The 23,823-nt window shown below is 50.2% G+C and overlaps 1 protein-coding gene across 1 annotated transcript; it reads right to left on the bottom strand.

Annotated features, from left to right (window-relative positions):
- Nucleotides 1–308: 308 nt before the first annotated feature.
- On the bottom strand, nucleotides 309–23,002 carry LOC132506288 (integrin alpha-D-like). The gene is given in 30 exon segments (XM_060124814.1): nucleotides 309–674; nucleotides 1,134–1,244; nucleotides 1,508–1,609; nucleotides 1,732–1,845; nucleotides 2,039–2,116; nucleotides 2,224–2,309; nucleotides 2,480–2,565; nucleotides 5,193–5,276; nucleotides 5,385–5,464; nucleotides 5,577–5,690; nucleotides 7,522–7,663; nucleotides 7,899–7,957; nucleotides 8,922–9,079; nucleotides 9,082–9,152; nucleotides 9,272–9,402; nucleotides 10,087–10,296; nucleotides 10,385–10,525; nucleotides 10,676–10,818; nucleotides 10,929–11,058; nucleotides 12,343–12,416; nucleotides 12,620–12,767; nucleotides 12,867–12,937; nucleotides 12,940–12,980; nucleotides 15,386–15,531; nucleotides 16,291–16,424; nucleotides 19,620–19,728; nucleotides 19,853–19,923; nucleotides 20,059–20,163; nucleotides 22,179–22,283; nucleotides 22,993–23,002. Coding segments are annotated over 30 exon segments (3,168 nt in total). The 3' UTR covers nucleotides 309–560.
- Nucleotides 23,003–23,823: the final 821 nt, after the last annotated feature.

The following is a 23,823-nucleotide window of genomic DNA, read 5'->3' as shown; positions in this document are numbered from 1 at the left end:
CAGTCAGCTCACTTGCCATTACCAAGGAGCCTGACACCTAAGCTGAAACCCATGACCAACACACAAACACACACACACACACACACACACACACACACACACACACACACACACACACACACACACACACACAGAACTTATTTTGCCCTCCTCTCCTGAAACTACTCATGGCACCATTAAGAAAAGATGCTCACAGGCCCCAGTCACCTGAGAAAGAGAGAACATTTTCTGTACCCACAAGCAGCCCCTCCCCCCTTACTAGAACAGCATTCAGGTCCCTAGATTAGAGCTCTTTCATACAAGGAAACTGTGTTATAAACATCCTCATTTAATGTGACAGTTCTTATACATATGAGAATTCATGCTGGCATCATGCCCGCTTCTGTAAAAAGTGGGTCATCGCTGAAGTCTGGTAGATATGTAAAAACATAAAAACCTTTCGATGCCTTGGGAAGATGACTTAGCACCTGGCAAGTTGCTCAGGCCAGTCCAGATCTACACAGAAGTTACTCCCATGGAAGTCAGCCCATGGGGGTACAGCTAAATGGGAAAGTGGATTCTTAGGACAAAGGCTGATTGGGGGCCTCACAGCTGAGATACTCCCCGTTGAACGTGACAGTGTCTTCAGGGTTGTCACCCATCATTTCTTTGTATTGATGTTTGAAGAAGCAACACTGTGAGGGGAAATAAATCCGAATATCTGGATCAGAGGGCAGGGTAGGAGGTTGGGAGTAGGAAGAAGCTGAGACAGAAGAGGGAAGCCCAACTGACTTGTGTTTGTGTGCCACAACACCTATGTGGGCAACAGCTATCACGCACCGAGTGACTCTCTGCCCAGCTCAGTAGCCGCACCCGCCATCCACAGCAGAAAAGCAAAGATTCTGCATACCCTGGCCTCACGTCTGTCTCATTTCAGTCACTCTATGATGTAGGCATTATTTCATTTCGAAAGTGTTGAAAGGGCCTCAGGGAGGTTGAGCAACTTGCCTGACATTATACAGCGAGTCAGAGAGAAAATGTGTACCTGGACCTGCCTGACTTCACTGTCTGAGTTCTCCTTGCTATACCCTCCTGTCTGTGGGAGGGCTGGGGTTGGGTGCTGGTGGTGTCAAGAGTGTGATGAAAGCACTCACCTTGTACAGTGTAGCTGTGATGAGAGCCAGCAGCAGCAGCCCTCCCACAGAGCTGCTCACAATGAGGGGGATGGGGTTATAGACCTCATACTCTTCTAGCACCATCTCCACCTGATTTGGGGATCAGAAAGTATCAGGCCTCTTGCTGTTCCAGACTCCTCCCAGTTTCCCAATCTTTAACTCCCTCCCTTTCTTCATCAGTCTCTGCTCCAAGGGGTGAGATACAGAAGCACTCATGGGCTTAGGAACAGTTGCCTGACTAGGGACCTCCATCCTTCCTCCCTCCAGGCTTGCAAGCCCCCCACCCAGCATCACAGATTTAGCATCAGGAGCTCTCTGATCAGCCTGGTCACTGCCTACCACATGGTCACTACCTGGGCTCTCAAAAATGCCTCCTGTCCTTGAAGCTGGGAATACATGGATCTGTTGAAAATGATTTCAGCCACACTCACGACACATGTCTTCTTCTGCAAAGTCTACAAAAAAGAAGGGGAGGGCTGGGAACTAGCTCTGGGGAGGGCTTGGGGTTAGAGAAACACCCTGGCTTGAGGTGGGCACAGACATATCAGGCCCCACCTGAGTCTGGGAAGGGACACACCTGGCTGGCCCAACCGAAGCTGAGGTTGCCCTTCAGAATAAAGTCAAGTTCCTCCTGGACGCCAAAGGAGGGGATGTCACAGCAGAACCTCAGGCAGGCAGCAGTGGAGCAGTCCTGGGGACAGGAGAGGAATGAAACTGAGGCGGGTCTTCACTTAAGGAGGAACCACAAGAGAAAATGAAATCTATCACATTTGGGGTGGGGAATAGATGGACAATCACAGAACGTAAACATGGTGAAACAGCTAGCAGTACATTTCCCTGGATCCCCCAGCTCCTAGCTCGTTCTGCAGTGGGATCCTTCTCACCAGCACGAGACTGCTTGGAATCTGGGTCTGGAAGTCAGGTTGCTGGGGAGGTTCCCTCTCTGACACACAGGGGAGACTCTAGGAAGAGAGGGGAATGGCCATAGAAGGATCCACAGTCCACTGGTGAGAGGGTATGAGGCACCGTGGGATCAGACCCTGGAGAGTGACAAAAGGCAGGCAGGCACCTGTGAAGGGGCCACCATAGCCACATCCCACACAGCCACACCTTTCAGCAGGACTGGGACCCAGAGATGAATGCTGATGGCCAGATCTCACTCAGGTTACTCACCTGCAGAAGGTAGAGACAAAACATTACTGTGGTCCCTGGAGCATCCCAAATCCCCTGCCACCTTTCCTGGCTTCAGCCCTCGACTCCTCTCCATCCTTGCCCACCAGCTTCCTACGTTCACATGGGAGGGACAGACGTGGGTATTCCCTGGCCTCTCCCACGATATCGATGCTCGGCCTCTTTTCTGCTCTTCTGGTCAGAAGCTGAAAAACTGAAGTACTTGGTGGATTCTTCCTGCCTGGAGAGAGAGAGGGCTTGTTGGTGAAGAACACCCCTGGGACCATCCTCAGTTGCACGCCAGCCTGCTGCTGAGGCCTCTGTTGGGCCCAGCAGATGACCCAGGGGAGCGATGACGGTCCCCCTGTGACTGTGCAGCCTCAGCTTCAGCTCCTCTCCTTCGTGGCCTTTTCCCCCGTCCCCCAGAACTGCTAGCTTGTCCCTTGAGACCCCGGCCCTTTCCTCTCCCCATGACCTTGCTCAAGCTCTTTTTCTTCCTGCTTGGAATGTCCTTACCCACTCCCCTTCTGGAAATTTTCACTTAAAGGCCCAACTTGAACATGACCTCTCGTGATGTCTGAACATTTCCCATGGGAAAAGGCGTTCCCATTGCTTTCTCTACTAGGTACACGGTTGGCCTCCCGTAATGCTTGCAGAGGCAGCTGCCAGAGCAAATAACCCTAAGGGGACTTGAGGGAACCAAGGCCTGGAGATGGGGTGCAAGCCCTTCCATGATGGGAATGAAGAAAATAGATCCGGCTCTCCTGGGGCAGTTAAGTAATTGGGAGGAAAGATGGTGTGTGGACACAAGCCCACAGAGTGGACATAAATGTTCCAGGCTGTAGGTGGCTTTCTTTCCATCCATCCATCCATCCATGGCCTCCTTTAGTCAACATTCATCATCTGCTAGGCTGTGTGCTTGACTCTGGAGATTCAACAGTTAACAAGCCATAATCCCTGCCTTCCCAGGGTTTAACATCTAAGGGCTCGGTGGAATCAGGCAAACAAGCAGAGGGACCTGCAGGTTTCACCAGCAACTAGTGTGCAGAAGCCAGGCCAGCCCTACAGAAACTCCATGGGACCCGCAGTTTTCCCACAGATGTGACTGTCAGCTTGGTGATTAAGCACATAGGCCAGACCACCTGGGTTCACATCTCAGGTCCACCGCTTCCTACCTGAGTAACTTAAGGCAAATTCCTTAACCTCTCTGGGCCCCTGTAGTTTTTTCCTCTTGGAAATGGAGATGCTAACAATAATGCCTGTAACAGACTTGTGATGAGGTTTGTAGCAGTGCCGTGAATGTTAAAATCTATTTTTCCACTTAGTATACTAGGCTTCCTCGCCGCTCCCCACCCTACCCCTTTCTCTCTCTGCTTCAGTTTTCCCACCTTAAAATCTTCCAGTTCTAAACCTCTTTTCAAATTTGAGTAAATCACTCAGCTTCTCCAATCCTTGGAGAGGCATGTAGTATATATGGCCATGGGCACAGCTCTGGAGCCAAACCACCTGGGTTTGATTCCTGGTTCTGCCACTTACCAGCTGAATGACAGGGGTAAAAACCTCTGGATTTCCTTGTTGGCAAAAAGGTGTATAACAATAACTATATCGGGACCTCCCTGGTGGCGCAATGGTTAAGAATCTGCCTGCCAGTGCAGAGGACACGGGTTCGAGCCCTGGTCCAGGAGGATCCCACATGCCGTGGAGCAGTTAAGCCCGTGCACCACAACTACTGAGCCAGCGCTCTAGAGCCTGCGAGCCACCACTACTGAGCCCAGGAGCCACAACAACTGAGCCCACGTGCCACAGCTACTGAAGCCAGCGAGCCTGGGGCCTGTGCTCCGCAACGTTAGAAGCCACCACAATGAGAAGCCCGCGCACTGCAACGAAGAGTAGCCCCCGCTCGCCGCAACTAGAGGGAGCCCGTGCGCAGCAACGAAGATCCAACGCAGCCAAAAATAAATAAATAAATAAATGAATTTACAATAGCTATATCACAGAGCTAATAGAGTGGTTAAATAAATGTAAATACATGTAAAGTACTTAAAACAAGGCCTGGCATATCGTAAGTATATATGACTGTAAGCTCTTATTGTAAATTTCAGTGTTTTCCCGTGGATAGAAGGGGAAATTCACACATGGAATTTGGAAGGGCAATGACACTGCCTGAACCCCCTCTCTAGTTCCCCTAAAAATTGGCACAGCAGCAGCAGCAGCAAACTCTGTCCCATGGCAATATTATAAGCTTCTGATCAACTCTAAAGCCTCTGGAATTCAGCCAGGTGGGTGGGGCTCCTTGTCCTGCTCCCAGCCTGGCCCCTTCCCCAACCTTTAGAACCCAGAGCAGCAGCCCTACACTTGCCTTTCCTGTGGCCTGCTCAGCCCTGGGCTCTTAAAAACCGTCCCAACAGTTTCTCACATCTCTGCTGTCCTCTGAGTTTTGTGAAAACCTGACCTTCTCTTCACCCTGTGTGGTGACAGACCATATCCTGTTGGGCACAAGCTCCCCACTTCAGAGTGCTCAGAAAAGCCTCAGTCTTAATCTAGTAGCTTCAATTCAGCGTATTCGTGTTTAGCACAAAGGCTGGAACTGGCTTCATGTTAAAGGAAGCCTGCATCTTGGAGAGAGAGAAGAGGATACACAGTGGTGGCAAGGTATGTGTGTCCCACCAGCAGGTCAGTTCGTCAGAGAAGAACCAAGAATTGTGGGATATGGTGCTATGGTATAAATATATGGCTGGTCACAAGAATCGCCATGTGGGGCATCAGAGTGGCTAGCTTAGATACCCATCCTCAAAAGAGCAGGCTGGACTGCAGGGCGAGGTACTAGGCTTGGAGGAAGGTCCAAGGGGAGGGCCAGGAATTAAGTACCTGCTGATCACTGTGTAGACAGCATATTTCACTGGGAGCTCCAGCTGGAAGGTAGTGTTGTTGGATGTAGGCTTATTATTTTCACTAGAGGGAGAGAGGGGTGAGTGGTTGGGAAGGAATCCAGGAGAGGAGTTTCTGGCTGGGACATGAAAAAGGAGAGCGAGGGACACACCATATGTGGCCGGGGCTCACCTGCTTGCATTGGCCCTCAAAAGCAACTTATCTCCCAGGGTGGCCTTGTAGGAGACATCAAATGTGACTATGAAGGTGCCCTGAGGGAGGAAGAAAGAAGGGTTGGGGATAGGGAAGGCCATGGTGGAGTGAGGGAAGGAAATGGGCCAGGACGAGGGAGAAGAGTGATGAGGACTGGGAGGAAGCTCTGACCTTAGTGCCCCCTTGGAAGATGGGGTGGTTGATGCTACAGCTGCTGCTCCTCAGGCCCTCATTCCCAGTGGGCACTGCCTCACATGCCAGGTGCAGGGGTCGCTGATGGGGTTGCTTCCAGAGGAGGAGAAAGAATTTTTAAAAATTTACCCACATGTATATATGGGCTTGATGTATAACAGTGGTGGCATTGCAAAGCAGTAGGGGAAATGACAAGTTTTCAGTAAATGGTCCTGGGAAAATTGGCCCATACAAAACAAACAAACAAACAAATACTGGATCCCTACCTCACTCCATATATTAGAATAAATCCTGGCTGGATTAAAGACTCAAATGTGAAAAGGCAAAATTAGAAATCTTTTAGAAGATAATATAAGGGAATGTCTTTATATATAACCTTGGAGTAGGGATATATTTCTTAAACATGAAACACACATAAAACACTAAATACAAAGGAAATTTTTGATAAAAATCAACCACAACCAAATTAAGACCATCTATTTATTAAAAGATGCTATAAAGAGACTGAAAAGACAAGCAGTAGGAATGGAAAAGATATTTGAACACATATAACTGGAAGAGGACGAGTAACCAGAATATGCAAAGAGCTCTTACAACTCAATGAGAAAAAGATGGACAACTCAGTAGAAAAATAAGAAAAAGAGTTGGACAAGCACTTCCTAAAAGAAGAAATCCAAACAACCAAGAAGTCCAAATGAAAAGTTGCTCAACCTCATTAGAGAAATACAAATTAAAACTGCAAAGAAATATAGCTACTCACCCACCAGATCAACAAAAATTTTAAAGTCTGACAATGCCAAGTGTCAGGGTAGATGTAAAGCCACAGGAATTCTCATACATTGTTGATGGAAGTGTAAATAGGTGAAAATGGTTTGGCTTTACTTATTAAAATTGAAGAGACACATAGCCAATGATCCAACAATTCCACATGTGGTATATACTTTCCAAATATTTTGTGTAGGGGCACCAGGATACATGTTCAAGAATAGTCATGGCCAAAATCAGAAACAACTCAAATGACCATCGATCATCGAATGGGTAAATAAATTGTGATTTAGCCATGCAAAGGGATTCTAAATAGCAGTGAGAATATTCCATAGCCACAGGCAACAACGTGGATGAATTTCACAAGCATAACACTGAAGAAAAGAAGAAAGACACAAAAGAACATACAACATTGTTATCACTTATATTTGGAATCTAAAAAATGAAACAAACGAGTGAATATAACAAAACAGAAACAGACTCACAGATCTAGAGAATAAACTAGTGGTTACCAGTGGGGAGAGGAAGGGGGCAGGAGCAAGATACAGGTCGTGGTTTAAGAGGTACAAACTACTGTGTATAAAATAGATAAGATACAAGGATATATTATACAGCACAGGGAATATAGCCGATATTTTATAATAATTTTAAATGGAGTATAATCTATAAAATATTGAATCACTATGTCGTACACCTGAAACTAATATAAGATTGCAAATCAACTATAATTTAAAACTTGCAGGAAAAAAGGAACATACAACATGTCTCCATTCCTATAAAGTTCAAATATTGGCAAAACCCAACAGTATTGTCTAGAGATGTACTTATGGGTGGTAAAACTATAAAGAAATACAAGGAATTGATCATTGCAAAGTCAGAATAGTGATTACCTTTGGGAAGAGTGTGAGGTTAGGATGAGGGAAGGCACATAATTAAAGGGCTTCTGGAGGTGCTAGCAGTGCTTTACTGCTTGACCTGGATGTTAACTGCATACACTTTTGCTTAATAGTTAGTCATTAAACTATACATATGCCTTATGCACTTGTGTGTGTGTGTGTGTGTGTGTTTATATTTCATTATAGAAGAAATTAAGAGGAACCTATTATAAACCAGAGCAGGAGAACGGTCCCAGCCACTAGAGCCCAAGGGAGCTGCTTACCTAGATTCTTAACACTCGTCGATAGGACAGCCCTGCTGGATAGTAGAAGCTGATCACAGTTCCATAGGAATCCTCACCCTCATTCCACACGGTCACTGTCACATTGAGCTCCAGGGAGCTCCCCACCACCAGGGTCTGCAGGCTGAACAAGGAAGGACAAGACTGGGACAGAGACTCAAGGAAGTAGATTGGAATTGAATCAGGGGCAGGGGCAGGGCTGTGGGAACTCACGAGCTACAGGCTGATAACCGTCCAATCAAAAGCATTTCTTTGTTAGAAGGCGAGCCAAAGGGAAACACAAGGACTTCTCATCCTATGAGGATGGGAGACCCAAAAGCTTGAGTGTCTGGCTATGAAAGGAGATAGAGCTCACTCACCCTGAGAAGCTGAGGCTGACCCTCAGGTCCCCTTGCCCACAGTTCTTCTCAAAGGGGAGCTGCAGCAAAACAGTATATTCTCTTCCCATCCATGTCTTAATCCATCTCCAATCCCCTCATTAGGAGCACTCATCGACATTGAGTATTAGCACCCACCCTGCACCCAGCACCGTGCTAAACACTGGCAAGTAGGGCAATGAGGGAGGGGCAGTTAGAATATAAAGGGAAGATAAGACAAGATCCTTGGCTTCAAGGAACTGAAAGCTTAGCTGAGGAGTCAAATCCAAATCACACTGGAACAACCATTCAACAAACATTATAGATTTTCCATGATGGGACAGGTTCTGGGTCAGGAAAGGTGGGAACTACAGGTGAATGAGACACGGTTCTTGCACTCAAGGAACCTTCAATACCAAAGGAGCCACAGAAGTAGACACAGATTGCTATGAGTCCAGCGGGGAGGGGAAAATCCCAGACTCTGGGAATAGTGGCTAAGACCAGAAGGGAGAGGGAGGTTGGCACATTAATTAAAAAGGAGTTCCCTGGAGGTCCAGTGGTTAGGACTCTGTACTTTCTCTGCCGAGGGCCTGGGTTCAATCCCTGATGGGGGAAGTGAGATCCCACAAGCCACATGGCCAGGCCAAAAAAGAAAAGAAGTGTATGGCGTAGGGGGGAAGGGGACAAGGTGAGGCTGGAAAGGCAGAGAGGGACCAAATCATGGGGTCATTGTGGGCAAAACTTCTGGTCTTTATAAATGCAAGAAAGGGGCGGTTGAGGGGTGTTAAACAGTGTTTAGGACCAATTGCTGTAGTTCCCTGTGGAGAGTGCAGGGGGCGTGCAAGAATAGCCGTGGGCACAGCTCAGAGTGGGTGGGAAGGCGAAGCCGTGTCCTCCAGGAAGGCGGTGGAGAGAGCAGACCTCGGATGTGTCCTGGAGACAGAACCTAGAGGCCCGGGTGTGGGAAGAGGGAGGGAGGAGGACAGCTGGGTGGACATGGAGGTGAGATTTGGGTTCCTGGGCTCATTCTGTCCTGAGGATATAGGGCTGGGGGCCTCTCGGGGGCAGTGAGGGTCTGGGTCTACCAGGAGGAAACTCACCTAGCTGGTCCTGTGAGCTTTTGTGGATAGTGAGACAGACTGTGGCGTCCCCAGCTTCCAGGGCGGTGGGCAGCTCTTCCCAGCCTGGTACACAGACTTTGTCACCTCTGGGGGCGTGAATCTCATAGCCACCTCCACGTTCAGCACCGGCAGGCTCCTGAGGGTGCATGAGGGGCTGAGGGCGGGCCTCTGGGCCCCAGAAGGAGAACAAGGGAGGGGGCAGCTTAGTGAATCAGACACAAGGGGCAGGCAAGGGGGGAGTAGGGGAGTTTTCACCTGAGCAGCAGCGCGTGCCCCTGGGCCCCGACGGCCAGGTCCACCAGTCCATCCTGGGTGAGGTCCTGACCCCCGCTCAGTGAATGCCCGATATACTGGAGCCTAGGGGAGAGCTGGGAGCCTGCAATCCACTGGCCAGGGAAGGATAAAAGCAGTGCAAATCAAGGAAAGGGGATTGGAAAGGTTGGGGAAGAAAGATTTGGAAAGGACACTGAGTAGAGAAGTTGAAGAGCGGTGGGGAGGGGAGAGCAAGCAAAGTGAGGACCCCACAGTCCACAGGCAGAGAGGAGAGCACTTTGGGTCCAATGAGGACCACGAAGGTGCAGGCCAATGACAAAATCAAAGCGTAATGATGGGAGCATAATAGATTCATTTATTCATCGTTGACACGTTGATTCATAAATTACGTATGTTCATTCATAAATATTTGAGGAATGGAGTGCTTAGTGCTCTCACTGAGTTATCTTTACAAGAAGCCAATAGAATTTGCTCATCCTTTCATAGAAGGAAACCAGGGCTCACAGAGGCTAAATCGGTCACTTGCCTGAGGCCACGCAGCTCACAGGGCTGGTAGGCATTTGACCTGGGGCCTGTGATCTCTTAACTACTAAGCTGCCCACACACTCTGAAGTCTGGAGTCAAAGGAGAGAAAAGAGAATTTGTGCTTAGCTGGGCCTGGGGAAATTCAGGAAAGTAAACCACTAAACGGCGGAAGGGAATGGTCACTGCCGAGGCCGGTGACAGGAGGCGGCATCAGGTGAATCTACGACGGGGGGAGGAGGCGAACAGAAGAGGCTGAAGCAGAGGGGCCTCACCTGGCTGTGGGCGGGGCTGATGCCCAGTCCTGAGGTTCCGTGAAACAGGTAGACAGCACCCCGGTTCTCCTGCTCTCCCGGGGCCCCGATGGCCACGTCCGTCAGCCTGTCCCCGTTCACATCCCCCAGCACCGTCAGAGCTGCCCCAAAGCGGCCCCAGGGGTGGCCTGGCTCCCCTCGCAGGACAGCACCACACTGCCACTTAGCCCTCTGCAGAACACAAACAGTGTCAGGTCCCACCCCAGGCGACCCCTCCACACCCAGACCCCACCCAGCCCGGGTCTCATCAGCCACTCACCCCCCGGGGAAAGGGGCACACGGACACCTGCCCGCCCCAGCTCTGCTCATAGTAATGGGGGGCCCCGATGAGGACCAGGTCGGAGCTGCCATCTCTGTCCACGTCCACGGAGCTGAGGGAGGCCCCGAAGTAGGAGCCGATCTGGAGGGCAGAGCGTGGAGTCATCCTGCCTACCCCTGCACCCGCGCTGGGCCAGGTCCCGCCTCTCCCCGGATACCGGCCCCTCCCTGCTGGACCCCGCACCCCCTTCATCTCCCTCTCTGCCCCTGGAGACCCTCCTCCACACCCAACCTGGGTCCCTGTGACTTCAGCCTTCAGCCTCCATTGCCCGGACACCTGCATGAAGATGACAACCTTCCCGGTGTGCTGATGGCGGGGGGCCCCCAGGACCAGGCTGTGTACCCCCTTCCAAACGGCCAGCTCTGTGGAGTAACCTGAGGGGACCAGGCCTCAGCACAGAGGCTTCCACTCCCCACCCCCGGGCCCCTGCCCTTCCCAGGCAGCCCGTCTCCCGCCCGGCCCTCCGACCACAGCCTTGCCTCACCCAGGTAAGAGGCACTCATGTCCGCGTACTCCTGAGACACGTGGATGAAGGTGGGGCTCCTATTTGGGGGGTACAGGAAGGCACCTCCAGACCAGCTGAAGCTCCCCACAGCCCCCAGAACTGGTCCATCCTGGGAGGAAAGGATTCCAGGGCTGAGCAGGTGAGAAGAAGAAGACAGCCTATTCGGAAGCAATGGCTGCCACTGACTCCGCCCATCATGTGGAATTCTCTTTGCTCTTCCCTGGCTCTCACCAGCAGCCTCCGTGTCCCTGATTCCTACATGTCTCAGTCCGTCCCCACTGCCGCCATCACGGTCACCCCAGCGCCTCTCACCCACTGCCCTTCCTGCCTCCTAGCTTGCTTTCCTCTGTTTCATCCACTGCCCCAGAGTTGGGTTTCTTCCAACCCAAACGTGCAGCCACCACCCTGCTGGCAAACCAGGGAGGCTCACTGCCCACCAGCTCCTGAGGGTGGCATTTAGGATCCTTCCCAATCGAGCCTGCGCAGTGACACTCTGTTCCAAAATACACCAAGCCTCTGGCCTGGACGCTCCTCTCTCCTCTTTCTGGGACGCAGCTCCTCTCTCTGGAAGAGTCAGCCTCTAAGTCAGCTCTGCGAGGTCTTCCTCGGCTCCCTCAGGAAGGGATTGGCATTTCCTCCTCTGAATGCTTATTGCCTTTGCAAACTTTTGCTTATGGCTAATTTAGGACATACACAACAGTCGAAAGAAATGTGTAATGAATCCGTAAGAACCCGTGACCCAGCGTCAGTGATTAATTCATGACAAACCTTGTTCCACGTCTACGTCCCCCTCAATTGCCCTCAAAGTTATTCTGAAGCAAATCTCTCTGGATATTTTGAACACACATCTACTTTCAGACAATTGTCTGTCTATATTGTCACTTCTTTGGTCTGCACGGGCTGGTCTTTCCCATCTCTCCCACCCTCTCTCCGTGCTGCCCCTAGCTCACTCTGCTCCAGCTGTGCTGGCCCTTCTCTCTCTCTCGTACAGTAACCTTGTTCCTGACTCAGGACCTTTGCACTTGCTTTTTCCTCTACCTAGAGCAATCTCTCGCCATATTTTTCCAGGCCCCGCCCTTTCTCATCATTCAGCCTCAGCTGTTACTCCTTAGGCCTCCTCTGACACCTCTCTTTCTCTATCCCAATGCTTAGCACAACCTGAAAGTCTTTCGTTTGTTTGTCGTTTGTCACTGCCTCCCACTAGTTATGCGATCCAGGAGAGGAGGAACCTCCGCTATCCTGTTCTCAGTACCTACATACACTGCCTGTGTGTCTCTCCCGGACTAGATGGTGAGCTTGAGGACAGGGTCTGCGTTCTTGTTTATCCTGGTTCCCAGCTCCCAACACAGGGCTGGTGCCTGATACTCGTTAATCGAGCACACACTCCACTCACCGTTGTGAGGATGGAACTGAAGCCTCCTTGAGACATCTCATGCTGGAAGGAGCTACTTGTCTTTGACTGCGTTCCTGTGGGCAAACAGGTCAATCAGGCTCCCGGAGACCTAGAGACCATGAAGATTCAGAGCAGAAAGAGGAGAATGTGGTCTGGGGCTTGGGTTCTGGGGAACAATTTGGGGTGAGCTATGAGCAGGGATGAACCTTCAGGACTGAGGGGCACAACTGGGTCGCGACTCTTTCAATTCTGAGACCCAAGGTCACGCCCCATTTACCCTCGACTGCAAAGATCTCCTGCAGCTGCTTCTGGATGTTGCTGAGTGCCGCGAAGTTGTCCGCCTTGAACACGTGGTCCTCCGAAGGCACTGAACCAATGATGTTCAGCTCCTGCCTTGTAGTGGGATCCTGGAAAGCATCTCCCACCTGTGGCAGAGAGGCAGCTGAGGAGGAGGAGCCCGCCAGCCCTTCTGCCTGGGGGAGGTGCAGGCTGAGACAGGGGGAGCCATGAGGAAGGGGACGCACCCCAGTGGCATAGCGGACGATGCGGGCTCTGTCCGCCTGGGGGATGACGTCGCTGTATTTCAGGGAGTCTTGGCAGTTTTACGGGCCCCATTCTTACTGTGAAATAGCTCTTTCCTATCGAGGAAGAAAAAGGGGGTGACTCTACTGAGATTCTGGGAAGAAACCATTTGCAGCACTAGAAGCTCCTCTGGAAAGACTGGGGAGTCCTGGCGCCCTGAGACTCAGGTATGTTAAGACATGGATACATACTGACAATCATTAGTGAGACTGAGAACAAAGGTACTCATATTCCTTGTTCCTAAAGTTCCATCCGCTACAGAACCTCATTCCCAGGAGGCAACAAGGCAAGTTACTTCACCTCTCTGCGCCTTTGCTTCTCTCCATGCAAGATGAGAGCAATAATTGTACCATAGCTGGTCTCCAAAGATGGCCCCCAGTGAGCCACACCTGGTTCCTTTCCCGTATTGAGCCCGGCCTGTGACTCCCTTTAATCAGCAGCATGCAACAGAAGTGACCCTGTGCCAGTTATGGGCCTAAGAAACCTTGGTAGCTTTTGCACTGTGCGGAGCCCTGAGCCGCCATGAGAGAAGTCTAGCCAACCTGTTAGAGGCACCCTGTGGAGCGGCCACAGGAAGAGAGAGGCCCAGCCTCCCCAGCTGAGCCCAGCCTTCCAGCCAATCCTGCCAAGGCAGCAACCACGTGGATGAAGCTCTCATAGTCCAGCCTCAGGTGCCACGTGGCCACAGCCACGTGAGAGACCCCACCTGAGAAGAGCTGAGCCCCAGGATCATGAAAAGGAGTAACAAAAGGGGCGTTGTTTAAGCCACTAAACTTGGGAGCGGTTTGTCAGGCAGCAATAAATAACTGAGACAAATAGTATCAGGTTATTCTGAGGGTCAAATGAGGTGAAGCTTTTCCAACAGTGACTGGCCTACAGGTAAGCATTAATTCTATGGTAGCTATTACAAATGATTAAAAATGTAACATATATGTTCATGCAGTTCTACAAACTCAGAATAAACACACACAAACACACACACATATGCACCAAATAACATACACACACCAGATATAATACTGAAGCAACCTAAATGTCCCGTGTTAGGGAAGGGGTTTAGCAAATCATGACCCAGCCCCTTGGTGGAAAAGTACACAGCCACTTCAAAGGAAAACAATAAAAGCTGTAGAGAAGCGTGGAACAGGTTTATGGAACAGATGGAAAAAAATGGCAGGATGAAGATAGTTTCTGCCCTGATTGTGACTCTATAAAATATGTCTAAATAAAGACAAGGATGGAAATGACACTGTGCTTTTTGAGAGTAGGATTTATTTATTCATTTGTACTTATTCTTTCTTGTTGCCAAAATACTGCAAGATGGTTGGCTAGAGGAACTGTAGGTAATATTTCTTTTTTTTTTTTTCAAAACTTTCCTTAATGTTGTTGCCTTTTTGTCTTTTTTGTAATGAAACTTCTAAAAGAAAAAAAAAAAACACAGCAACAACCCAGTCAGTGGCAGAGCTGGGCTTGGCTCTAGGGAGCAGGGAGGTGATGGGAGAGGATGGATTTTGATGAGAACTACACCATCGCCCACTGCTGGGAGGAGCTTTAGGGACAGGGAGAGATGCCTCTCCTGTGTGACTTTCAACTCAAGAGACAGAGGCTTTCTTCCTGGTTGTCCAGTCCCAACAGGTCAGTGTTCAAGGCAGAAAAGCCACCCAAAAGTAAAGAGAGTGCCTTTGGAGAGATCATCCCTTTTTCAATATTTCTCCAGCACCATCCCCAGGGCAGTGCCCAAGGGTGTGCAGGAAGTCAAGGATCCCAGACATTCTACCCAGTTTTTTCCCATGGGAACCACACATTCCACTGTGGTCCCACAACCTAAGCCATTTTCTTCCTGGACCACCTAGCCCCCAGTTCTGGGCAGGCACATGGTACATAGAGACTTGAGTGGATGAGGGATGAGAGGATGAAGGGATGAAGGGAGCTGAGTGGGGAGAAAGGCACAAAGAAGACACTTGGAAATAATTCCTGAGTCCCTTCCAGGGAGGTAAAGAGGAGCTGAACCATTTTTTGGATAAAATCCCCAACCATTTATCTCGCACTTCTTGTGCGGAAACACCTCACCCATGTTATCTCGCTTAATCCTTCTAACCAAGTTGTGAGTTTTTCCTCATTGGACAGTTTCCTGAGACTTAGAAAGAGTCAGTAACTCCAAGGGTGGCCCAGGTAGCTAGCGGAGAGCCAGGATGGGAACCGAGAAGCAAAGCCCAGGTGGGCTCAGGGTCCAGCCAAGCCAAAGCCAGGCAAAGGGGAAACACGCTGCAGAGGAGTCCCGCCCTAGATCAGGGGATGGCAATGAGCGATGGGACCAGAAACACTCCAGGGAGGACTCTGCCTGCAGCCCCCTCGCTCCCCTGTGAGCCCCTTTCCCCAGAGCCTCCCTCAGCCTCTAAGAAGGGCTGTGCAGACCCAGCAGTAGGTAGCAGCTCATTCACAGGCGGCATGGGGCGGAGCTTACACCACTGTCTGGGTGCCTGTGGCTGTGAACGTCAGGCCACTCAGTTGGACGATGGGATCCACCAGGCTCTGAGGGCTCCGGCTGGTCTGAAATTGGCTGAAGGTGAAGTGGGTCTTCACAAGGTTTGAGTATTGCATCAGCAAGAACTGCGAAGGCCAAGAAGAGGGCCCTGGGGCTCAGGAGTTGTTTTTTAGGAAGTTTTTTATTTTGGAATAATTTTGTATTTGCAAACCATGCTCCATGTGATTTTGAGGCCCGACAAATATATACTGAGACCCAGAAAAAAATAAATGGCCCCAAAAGAAAACTGGAAAATCAAAACCAAATAATGTTTCTTTCATAGTTTACAAAGAATAGCCTTGCCAACCACAATATTTGTTAAACTTAGGTTTTTTTAAAAAATTTATGATACATGAAATCAATTTTTAGGTTATATTTCCTTGCTTCTTAAGAATTTGTATATATATATATATATATATATATATATATATATATATATACACATACACACACACACACTGGTTACTGGGAAGTAAAATAATAAGATAAAGAAATTGTGAGTTACATGGAAAACATAATAAAGAAATCATCATTTGGCCAAGTTACCTTCAGTCAAATATCACAGTAAGTTGATTTGATAATCCTTTCAATGTATTTAAACAGCAAAAACGTTGTATTTCCTGTGGCATGCAGGGACATAGTACATGTGATGGGGGTACCTCCTCAGGTTAGGGCTCAAATCGGCCCTGCACTGGGACCATACCTTGACCTTGGACCCTGGCCTCCTCATGGCACAAGTCCACTGAGCCAGTCCCCAGCAATGCCAGGCCCTCTCCCAGGTTGGCCTTCCCAGAGGTAGACCCTCCCTGATCCCAATCCCCAGGCCTCGGGGGCCCAGCCTTCACCAGTGTGTGGGTGCCCTTGAACTGGTCCATCACAGCTCTGACAAAGTTCTTCATCCGTTTAAAGTCATTTCGGTCAATGCTGCCAGAGCCGTCAATCAGGAAGACAACATCTATCTCTTGATTTGGACACTCTGCAGAGAGGGAGGGAGGAATCAGAAATGCATGGGCAGGTCCCAGCCACTTCCTGGGACCCAGAAACCCTTTCTGCTCCACAGAGCCAGGGGGCCATCCTTGGCGTAGGGATGCCAAGGCCCCCTGGCCCACACAGTTTCTGACACCCTCCAATGAGGAGGTCCAAATCTGTTGCCCAAGCCCCTTCTCCCTTCAGCAGAATCCCTGTTGCTCCCCTCCTTCCACAAGGCCTACAAAAGGGGAGGAAGAAGTAGAGGGTGGGGCCCGGGTGGGTTCCTAACTCATTTAGTCAACGAATATTTATTGAATACACCACCAGGGATACTGTGGGGCTCAGTGGAAGGCAATTTAGTGAAGCGGTTCAGAATGTGCATCCTGGAACCAGCATGCCTGGGCTCGAATCCCACCTCTTCCCACCTCTTAGTGGTGAATGCAGGCAAGTTACATAACTTCACTGGGCTTCAGTTTTCCCCATCTGTAAAATGGGTGATAGTAGTGCCTACCTCATGGGATTATTGCAAAGATAAAAAGAATGAATATGTACATAAAGTGCTTAAGACAGGGCCTGGCACCCCATGAGGGGTAGCTGTTATCACCATCATCACCACATGCCAGGCATTGTTCTAGGCCCAAGGACACACCTGCAGCGGATGCTAAGGTGTGCCACCAAGACCTGCCCCCCACCAGGATGGAGGCGCTCATTCCCAGCTGCAGGAAGTTGGCTGTTGATGGCTTCCAGCAGAGTTCCTCCCTAAGTGTCACCCCACTCAAAAGGGAGGTGCCTTGCCCAAGGTCACCTCCTGCTCCTGCAGGCAACCCATATCCAGCCATGCTCTGAGCTCCCCGTGGGGCAGCTGAGGCCTCTCACAGTGCACCCTCTCCATCTGCCAAGTCCTGCTCCCCTCACACTCTCATAAGGGTTGCTCCCGAGAACATTCCCAGGTGAGCCTCTAAGTCTATCTCTGGGGAAACCTGATTGAAGACCATAGCTTTAAAAAAGATCTCGTGGGCTTCCCTGGTGGCACAGTGGTTGAGAGTCCACCTGCCAATGCAGGGGACACGGATTCATGCCCTGGTCCGGGAAGATCCCACATGCCGCGGAGCGGCTGGGCCCGTGAGCCATGGCCGCTGAGCCTGCGCGTCCAGAGCCTGTGCTCCGCAACGGGAGAAGCCACAGAAGTGAGAGGCCCGCATACGGCAAAAAACAAAACAAAAAGATCTCGTCCCTGCCCTTGTGGAGTCCACACCGTAATGGAAAGACACATCATACGTAAATGAACAAATAAAACATTTCAGGTTTTCCCCAGACTTACATAGGGGCTTGTGGCCTGCGTGCAAAACCCGGTTGATGCCTCCACCAGCACCCCACATCCTGTGTTGGTCCCAGGGTGCTGGGAGATCAGACCACCACAGCTATGAGGTGTGATGCTGAGCTGTGATACCCTGCCTCAGGGCACTGAAGCAGAATGCCTTCTCCCATCTCCTCACTCCTCACCCATCCAACCTACTCAACCAACATCACCAGTGCCCAGAAGAAATGGAAGATCACTTCCCTCCCTGCTTCCTTGAAGACCAGGAAATCCAGCCACCGACACAGCAGGCCAAGAAGCCCTCAGGTGCTCCCCTTCTCACCCTTGATCTGTCCCCGACAGCTGGGTAGCTGGCGTTCCCTGCCACCACGTCTTGTACTTGGGCCCACATTTTTAGCTGCATCACAAAACCACCCCCACATGCTCTCTCAGACTAGGCCTGGGGGCAGCACCCTTGCAATGTTACTTCTGTTTCTTGCTTCTTTTATTGCATCCACTGGGCTTCCCATAGCAGGCAGCTGGCTGTAGCTGAATGGCCTTCTGAAAAAGAACTGAGCCAATCAGGCAAGGTTGGCTCAAGCTCTGGGCTCTGCCACTTCCTAAAGTGGAAACTCACCTCTCTGAGCCTCAGTTTTCTCTATCAAATGGGGATCATCCTGGCCTCCACAAGGATCTTGAGAGGATGCTATAAGGTGATGCACACCCGGAACCCAGTACCCAGTACTGCCTGGCACACAGTTTTGCCAAATCTATTCAAACCTGCCTCGTCTGGACCAGTTTTACACATCTGTGTCCCATTTCCATCAAGCATCCCACCTCATGAGCCCCAGAAACATCTAGGAAAAGACATTTACCATCTAGTAAATGTCTGGCTGCACAGACATCCCAGGTGGGGCCTGGTACCCACAAGAGTCTTTTCCACTCTCTCTGTCCCCTCTATAGACTCTGCTCTCACAATTTGATCTGGGGCCTCTTTCTGCTGCTGTTTCGCTTTCTGCTAAAAGCCCACCAAGGCTGGCATCATGGTTTCTCTGGTTCACATCATGCCTTGAGTGGTCCCTGGATCTCATTTGGGGCCCACTATTCCCTCTGATGCCACAGATGGGGCAGTTCATCTGTATCTTCCTCCTAGATGGAACGCATGGTCTTCAGCTAGAAAATCAGTCATGATGGCGATCACACACATGTGCCAGAAAGGAGTCTAAGCATTTTATGTGTATTACGTTTTCTAATCCTAATAGCCACCTTGATCATTAAGCTCCATTTTACCAATGAGGAAACTAAGGCCCAGGGAAAGAAGCCACTTGCCCAAGGACACAGAAGATGAACTTGTAAAGACAGACTCTCAGAGAGAAGCCACGGCAGGGCCCCCAGTCACCATTCTCTGTGGATGACATCAGTGCTGCAAAACTGTGCCTCACACTCCCCATGGCTGGGTCATTTGCTCCCCTTGGAAGGGGAGGAGTGAGTCTGGGGGGGGTCCTGGCAGTTCAGCAGTGAATGACCCAGGACTGCTTCCCTCTTGGATTCTTGGATCTATCGTCCTCACCACACATTTTCACCCCCCCCCAAGGCCCTTCCTCTGGAAACCAGGAGGCATCCCTGCACCTGTTGGCAAATGTAGGGCCCTCATGCCTCCTGCAAGAGCTGGACTCCCTCCTGCCCCATCAGAGCCATTACCGCTTGGCCGGCTTAGGGCTCCTGCCATGAGCTACCCCTCCTGCCAGGCCAGACCATGCTCCCAGCCCCTCCTGTGCTTGCTGAGGCCTCTGGGAAGGGACCTGCACACAGGAGGCCCAAGAGGCCGAGACCCAGGCTTCATGCTCTGCACACATGAGCAGAGCCAGCACGTGCTCCACGTGGAACTGCTGTCTCTAGGGGACCTTAGGGTGGCGGGGACTGTCCAGGTGATCTGCAGGTGGGAGCCCAGCAGGAGGCAAGCGCCTTTTGCATACATGTTCTCCCCACAGGCTCTGTGCATGGTTGGGCCACAGGCCTGGGAACAGAGGCCTGTGTGGGCGAGGGGGCCCCCAGACGCTTCCCCTCCTTCTCGCGCAGCCCCAGCCTCCTCTGGCCCCTGTTCATCCCTTGAGACCCTCCTGGGACCCAGAAACACTCACCAGCAGCCAGGAGAGATCGGTGGAGGCCACCAGGGACAGGCCCAAGGACGTGTTCACGGCCTCTGGGGGTGCTGAGAGGACAGACACACAGGGTCACACTCAAGGGCACACCCTCGTTTGGGGGGACAGTCCGAGCTGGAGGCTGAGGAGGGGGCGGTCCGGTGTAGGAGGGTTGAAGGCCCTGATTCCTGGGGCGAGTCACTCACTATTCAGCAAGATGGGCCAACACAAGCCGGTGGCAGCCAGGCAGTCGTACAAACGTCCTGTTTTGTTGACTGCGACCACCTCCAGGGGGGCTCCCACCACGAGTCCGGAGGCACAACCAGGACAGACAGGGGTTGGGGCACAAGGCGCTTCGGGTGAAGAAGTGTCACGGGGAAGTGAGACTTCGTGAGGGGAGCTCTTGGCTTCGGCCACATGTGAGGCTATTAAAAATCAAGGCCCAAGTCTAACCCACGTATGCTGAAAGGCCGCTGGGCTTTTTGTTTATTTGTTTGTGTATGTGTGTGTGTATACATAAATATATGTGTGTTTGTGTATGCAAATGGTTTGTGTGTGTGTGTATGTGTGTGTGTGTGTGTGTGTGTGTGTGTGTGTGTGTATTTTAACATTCACCCAAAATAATACTATTCAGAACAAAAACAGCATTTCCCAGCCACAGGTCAGAGCGATTTGTTTCCTAGGAGCCGTCATTCGGAGCCACCCAAGAAATAAGTCGCCTCAAATAGAGAAAACGGAAAAATGTCCCAAAGCCATAAGCTTTTGAAACCAAATAGATAATTCTGTAATTAATTGGACAATTTAAATATAAGATAAACCATTTAAATTGGACCATTTTAAGCAGCTGTATCTGAAGTCACATCTATGTCTGCAGTCCTATAAATGCAACCATTTATTTGCAAAATTCCTTGAGAGGAGAGAATTTTTTAATTTGGAAAAATGTTCTCACTACCAACAACCTCGCTACTCAGATGAGGAAACTAGACAAATACTAGTGTACTTTAACTAATTAGCCAAGCAATTCTTGTTAAATTGTCATTTAACAAGATTCCTTCTAGAGAGCCATTTCTTTATGGAAACCTGAAATCCCTGTTTGTCTAAGGCTTGAGGATGAAACTGAATCAGATGCTGGAGATGCAGCCGTTTGGGACCTGCTGGTACAAATGTGTGAATCAACTTTTAGTCTTAGACCATTGATCTGCATGTCTTCCTTCACCCCAACCCATTCCTTAGACGTGGGCTCAGTCTTCCCGTATTTGGGTAACAACTCAGCAGAAACGAGGAAAAACAGTAACTTCGTAGCAATCAGAATATCATCCAATATATATTATTTACTTTACTGTAAATACTGGTGAACAGCAGTCAATCAAGAGTTTTATATTCATTTTTTTAAAAAAATAGGGCCCCAACACAAATTGGTGGTGATGGTAAGTGGGACAGAGGCTCTCTTTGGATTTGTTCAGTGTTGTGTGATCAGGAGAGTCCCAAGGGAACCCACGTGAGAGGGGGCTGGAGAGGTTCTACATCCTGATGTAGGTGGTGTTTACCTGGGTACACACATATGAAAAATTCATTGAGTTGGATTTGGGATTTGTGCATTTCAGTCTCTGTGTTATATTTCAACACAAACAAACAAAGAAAAAAAAAACTCTGGCTCCTGGCACTTGCTTCCACATTCCCAGCCTGCCAGCAGGGTGAGGAAGGAGGAGGGATGTACATTTAGAACTCAGTGACCTCTGTGTGCTCCCTCTTGGCCAAGTGAACTGTCCTGTGCTCTCAGGCTCTTTGTCAATGCCACCTCCTCTGTGAAGTTTTCCTGGAATTCCCTCCTGGGTTTGAGGTCTCCCTTCTTCTGCCTCCCAGACTTTGGTTATTCTTGCATCACACTGTGACTTCAACTCCTTGGGTCCCTGTCTCTGGGACCCAAGAATGTGCACTTCTGGAGGGAGGGCAGGTACATAATTTGCTGGTCCCAGTGCAAAATAAAAATGCAGGGTCTCTTGTCATTGGAAAAAAGTGTTTCCCCCTTTCTTCTGCAGTGCCTCCCTCTCTGCCTGTCCTGGTGTTTCCTATTTGCTATTTGGTGTCACACTCCTTCATGCATGGGGATCCTCACAGGGCCAGCACAGACTCTTAAGGACTGGGCAGGCTGGGCACGGCTGACCCTGTCCTTGCCCAGCTCATGCCAGGGGTCAGTAGTCAGTGGTGTCATGTACAGGCTCCTCGCCCATGCTGCCCTTCCTCCAGGGAACCTCCTGGGCTGCCACATGCAGCCACCTCCCTGCAGGCCAAGGGGGTGGAGCTGGGGAAGTGGGCGGAGCCTACCTAGATCTGCCAAACTGGACCACGCTCTGCCCAAAGCCGGCTCCATCCTCTTGGAAGACCATGGGCTCCTCCACATCCAAATTGAATCCATGATAAGAAGCCAGGACTGAGGAATTTGGGAAGGGGAGGTGAAAGGGACAGTCAGAGAAGCCCCTTCTCCTCTGGACCCCTGACTTCTTGGGATCTTGATACCCACCCTGCATAGCCTTGGTTCCCCATCTGCCCGGGAGAAGGGCATTCTTTCCTTCTTTGTTTCCTGGTTGCCTTCTGTGTGGCTCCCATCTCTTACCCTCCATCAAAAATAGTCAAATCACAATGCAACGGGCAACAATCCAGAGAAATGCCCCGTCATGGGCACTTCAAATACATCCACAATCTGAAATTAGGCCAGTCACCTCCTGATAGCTTAGATCAGGAATGTCCTTTAAAGATAAAGTGACCGTACATTTACTGTCTAAACTGGGACGTTCTGAGAGTGGAAGGGGCACCATTAATAATTACACCAGGGATATTGGGACTGCCCCCAGGTCATCCACTTAAAAACTGTTGTGCCCCATCTTCTCGTTATGCAGAGACCCTGAGATCCAGATTGGGGAACAGACTTAGAATTCTGAGATTAATTATTTGTCATTATGTGTTCTCCATGTCCCCGTCCCTGGTGCCAGGCTCTAGGAGGGCAAGGACTACTACATCTCTCTTGTCTTGGTGCCTGGGACAGTGCCTGGCCCTTAGCAGGGGACATGTATTTGCTGACTGACCCAGAACTGCACAGCAAGTCACTGGCACAGCCAGGAGTCAAATTCACTCTCACCAACCTTGACTCATCGACGTCCCCCTTCCCAAAGGCTAAGCTAGAAAGCCTCAGGGAAGACCCCCTACATTTCAAGGGCTTTTTCCAACCCGCCCCGCATTTGTCAACCCCAAACACAATCCATTGCTTGGAACTGGGATGTTCAGAATCATTAATTGGTGTCAGGAGTGGGGTATGCTAGAAAGGCCCTGGCTCATGGTAACAGGTGGTTTAAGAAGAAAAAGGTAAAAGGGCAGGGAAAGACAAACCCTTGATCCCTGGATGGCATTCATCCTATGAAACTACAACTATGCTGCAATCTGTTACTAAAGGTAAAATTTACTAAATAAAGTTTAGAAATAATAGTAGCCCGACTCCCAGGGAGTTGGCTCTTGGATCCATAAGGAAATGCAAAATAATAAGCATGCTAAACATACAGCCCCTTGATGATTATTATCCATAATAGCTAAAATGAAATTAAAAGAAAGTGTGGGTTGGGCCTTGATGCTAAACCAACCTCAGATTTAGGTGAGTCTGAGCTATGGCCACTAGCCTCAAAGACATACCTCTAGGAAAAAATTGTGCAAGATGTTAAGAACAACAGGCCCGGGGAATTCCCTGGAGGTCCAGTAGTTAAAATTCCGTGCATTCACAGCAGGGGGCGCAGGGTCGATCCCTGGTTGGGGAAATAAGATCCCATCTGTATCTCCCAGGCCATTGCTAAATGGGGTGTAACATTTCAGACTGCTGGATTCGTCGTCAAAAACTCTGATCTGTCCATTATGCTAGAGAACCCCTGGTCCCTTTCCCTGTCTCTGGTTAACAACACAAGTTTGGAGAACTTTGCATTCAGGCT

Source organism: Lagenorhynchus albirostris, chromosome 15, assembly GCF_949774975.1.
Source record: "Lagenorhynchus albirostris chromosome 15, mLagAlb1.1, whole genome shotgun sequence".
Lineage (NCBI taxonomy): Eukaryota > Metazoa > Chordata > Mammalia > Artiodactyla > Delphinidae > Lagenorhynchus > Lagenorhynchus albirostris.
Note: the sequence above shows the minus strand (reverse complement) of the source record. Positions and strands in the feature narration are given on the sequence as shown.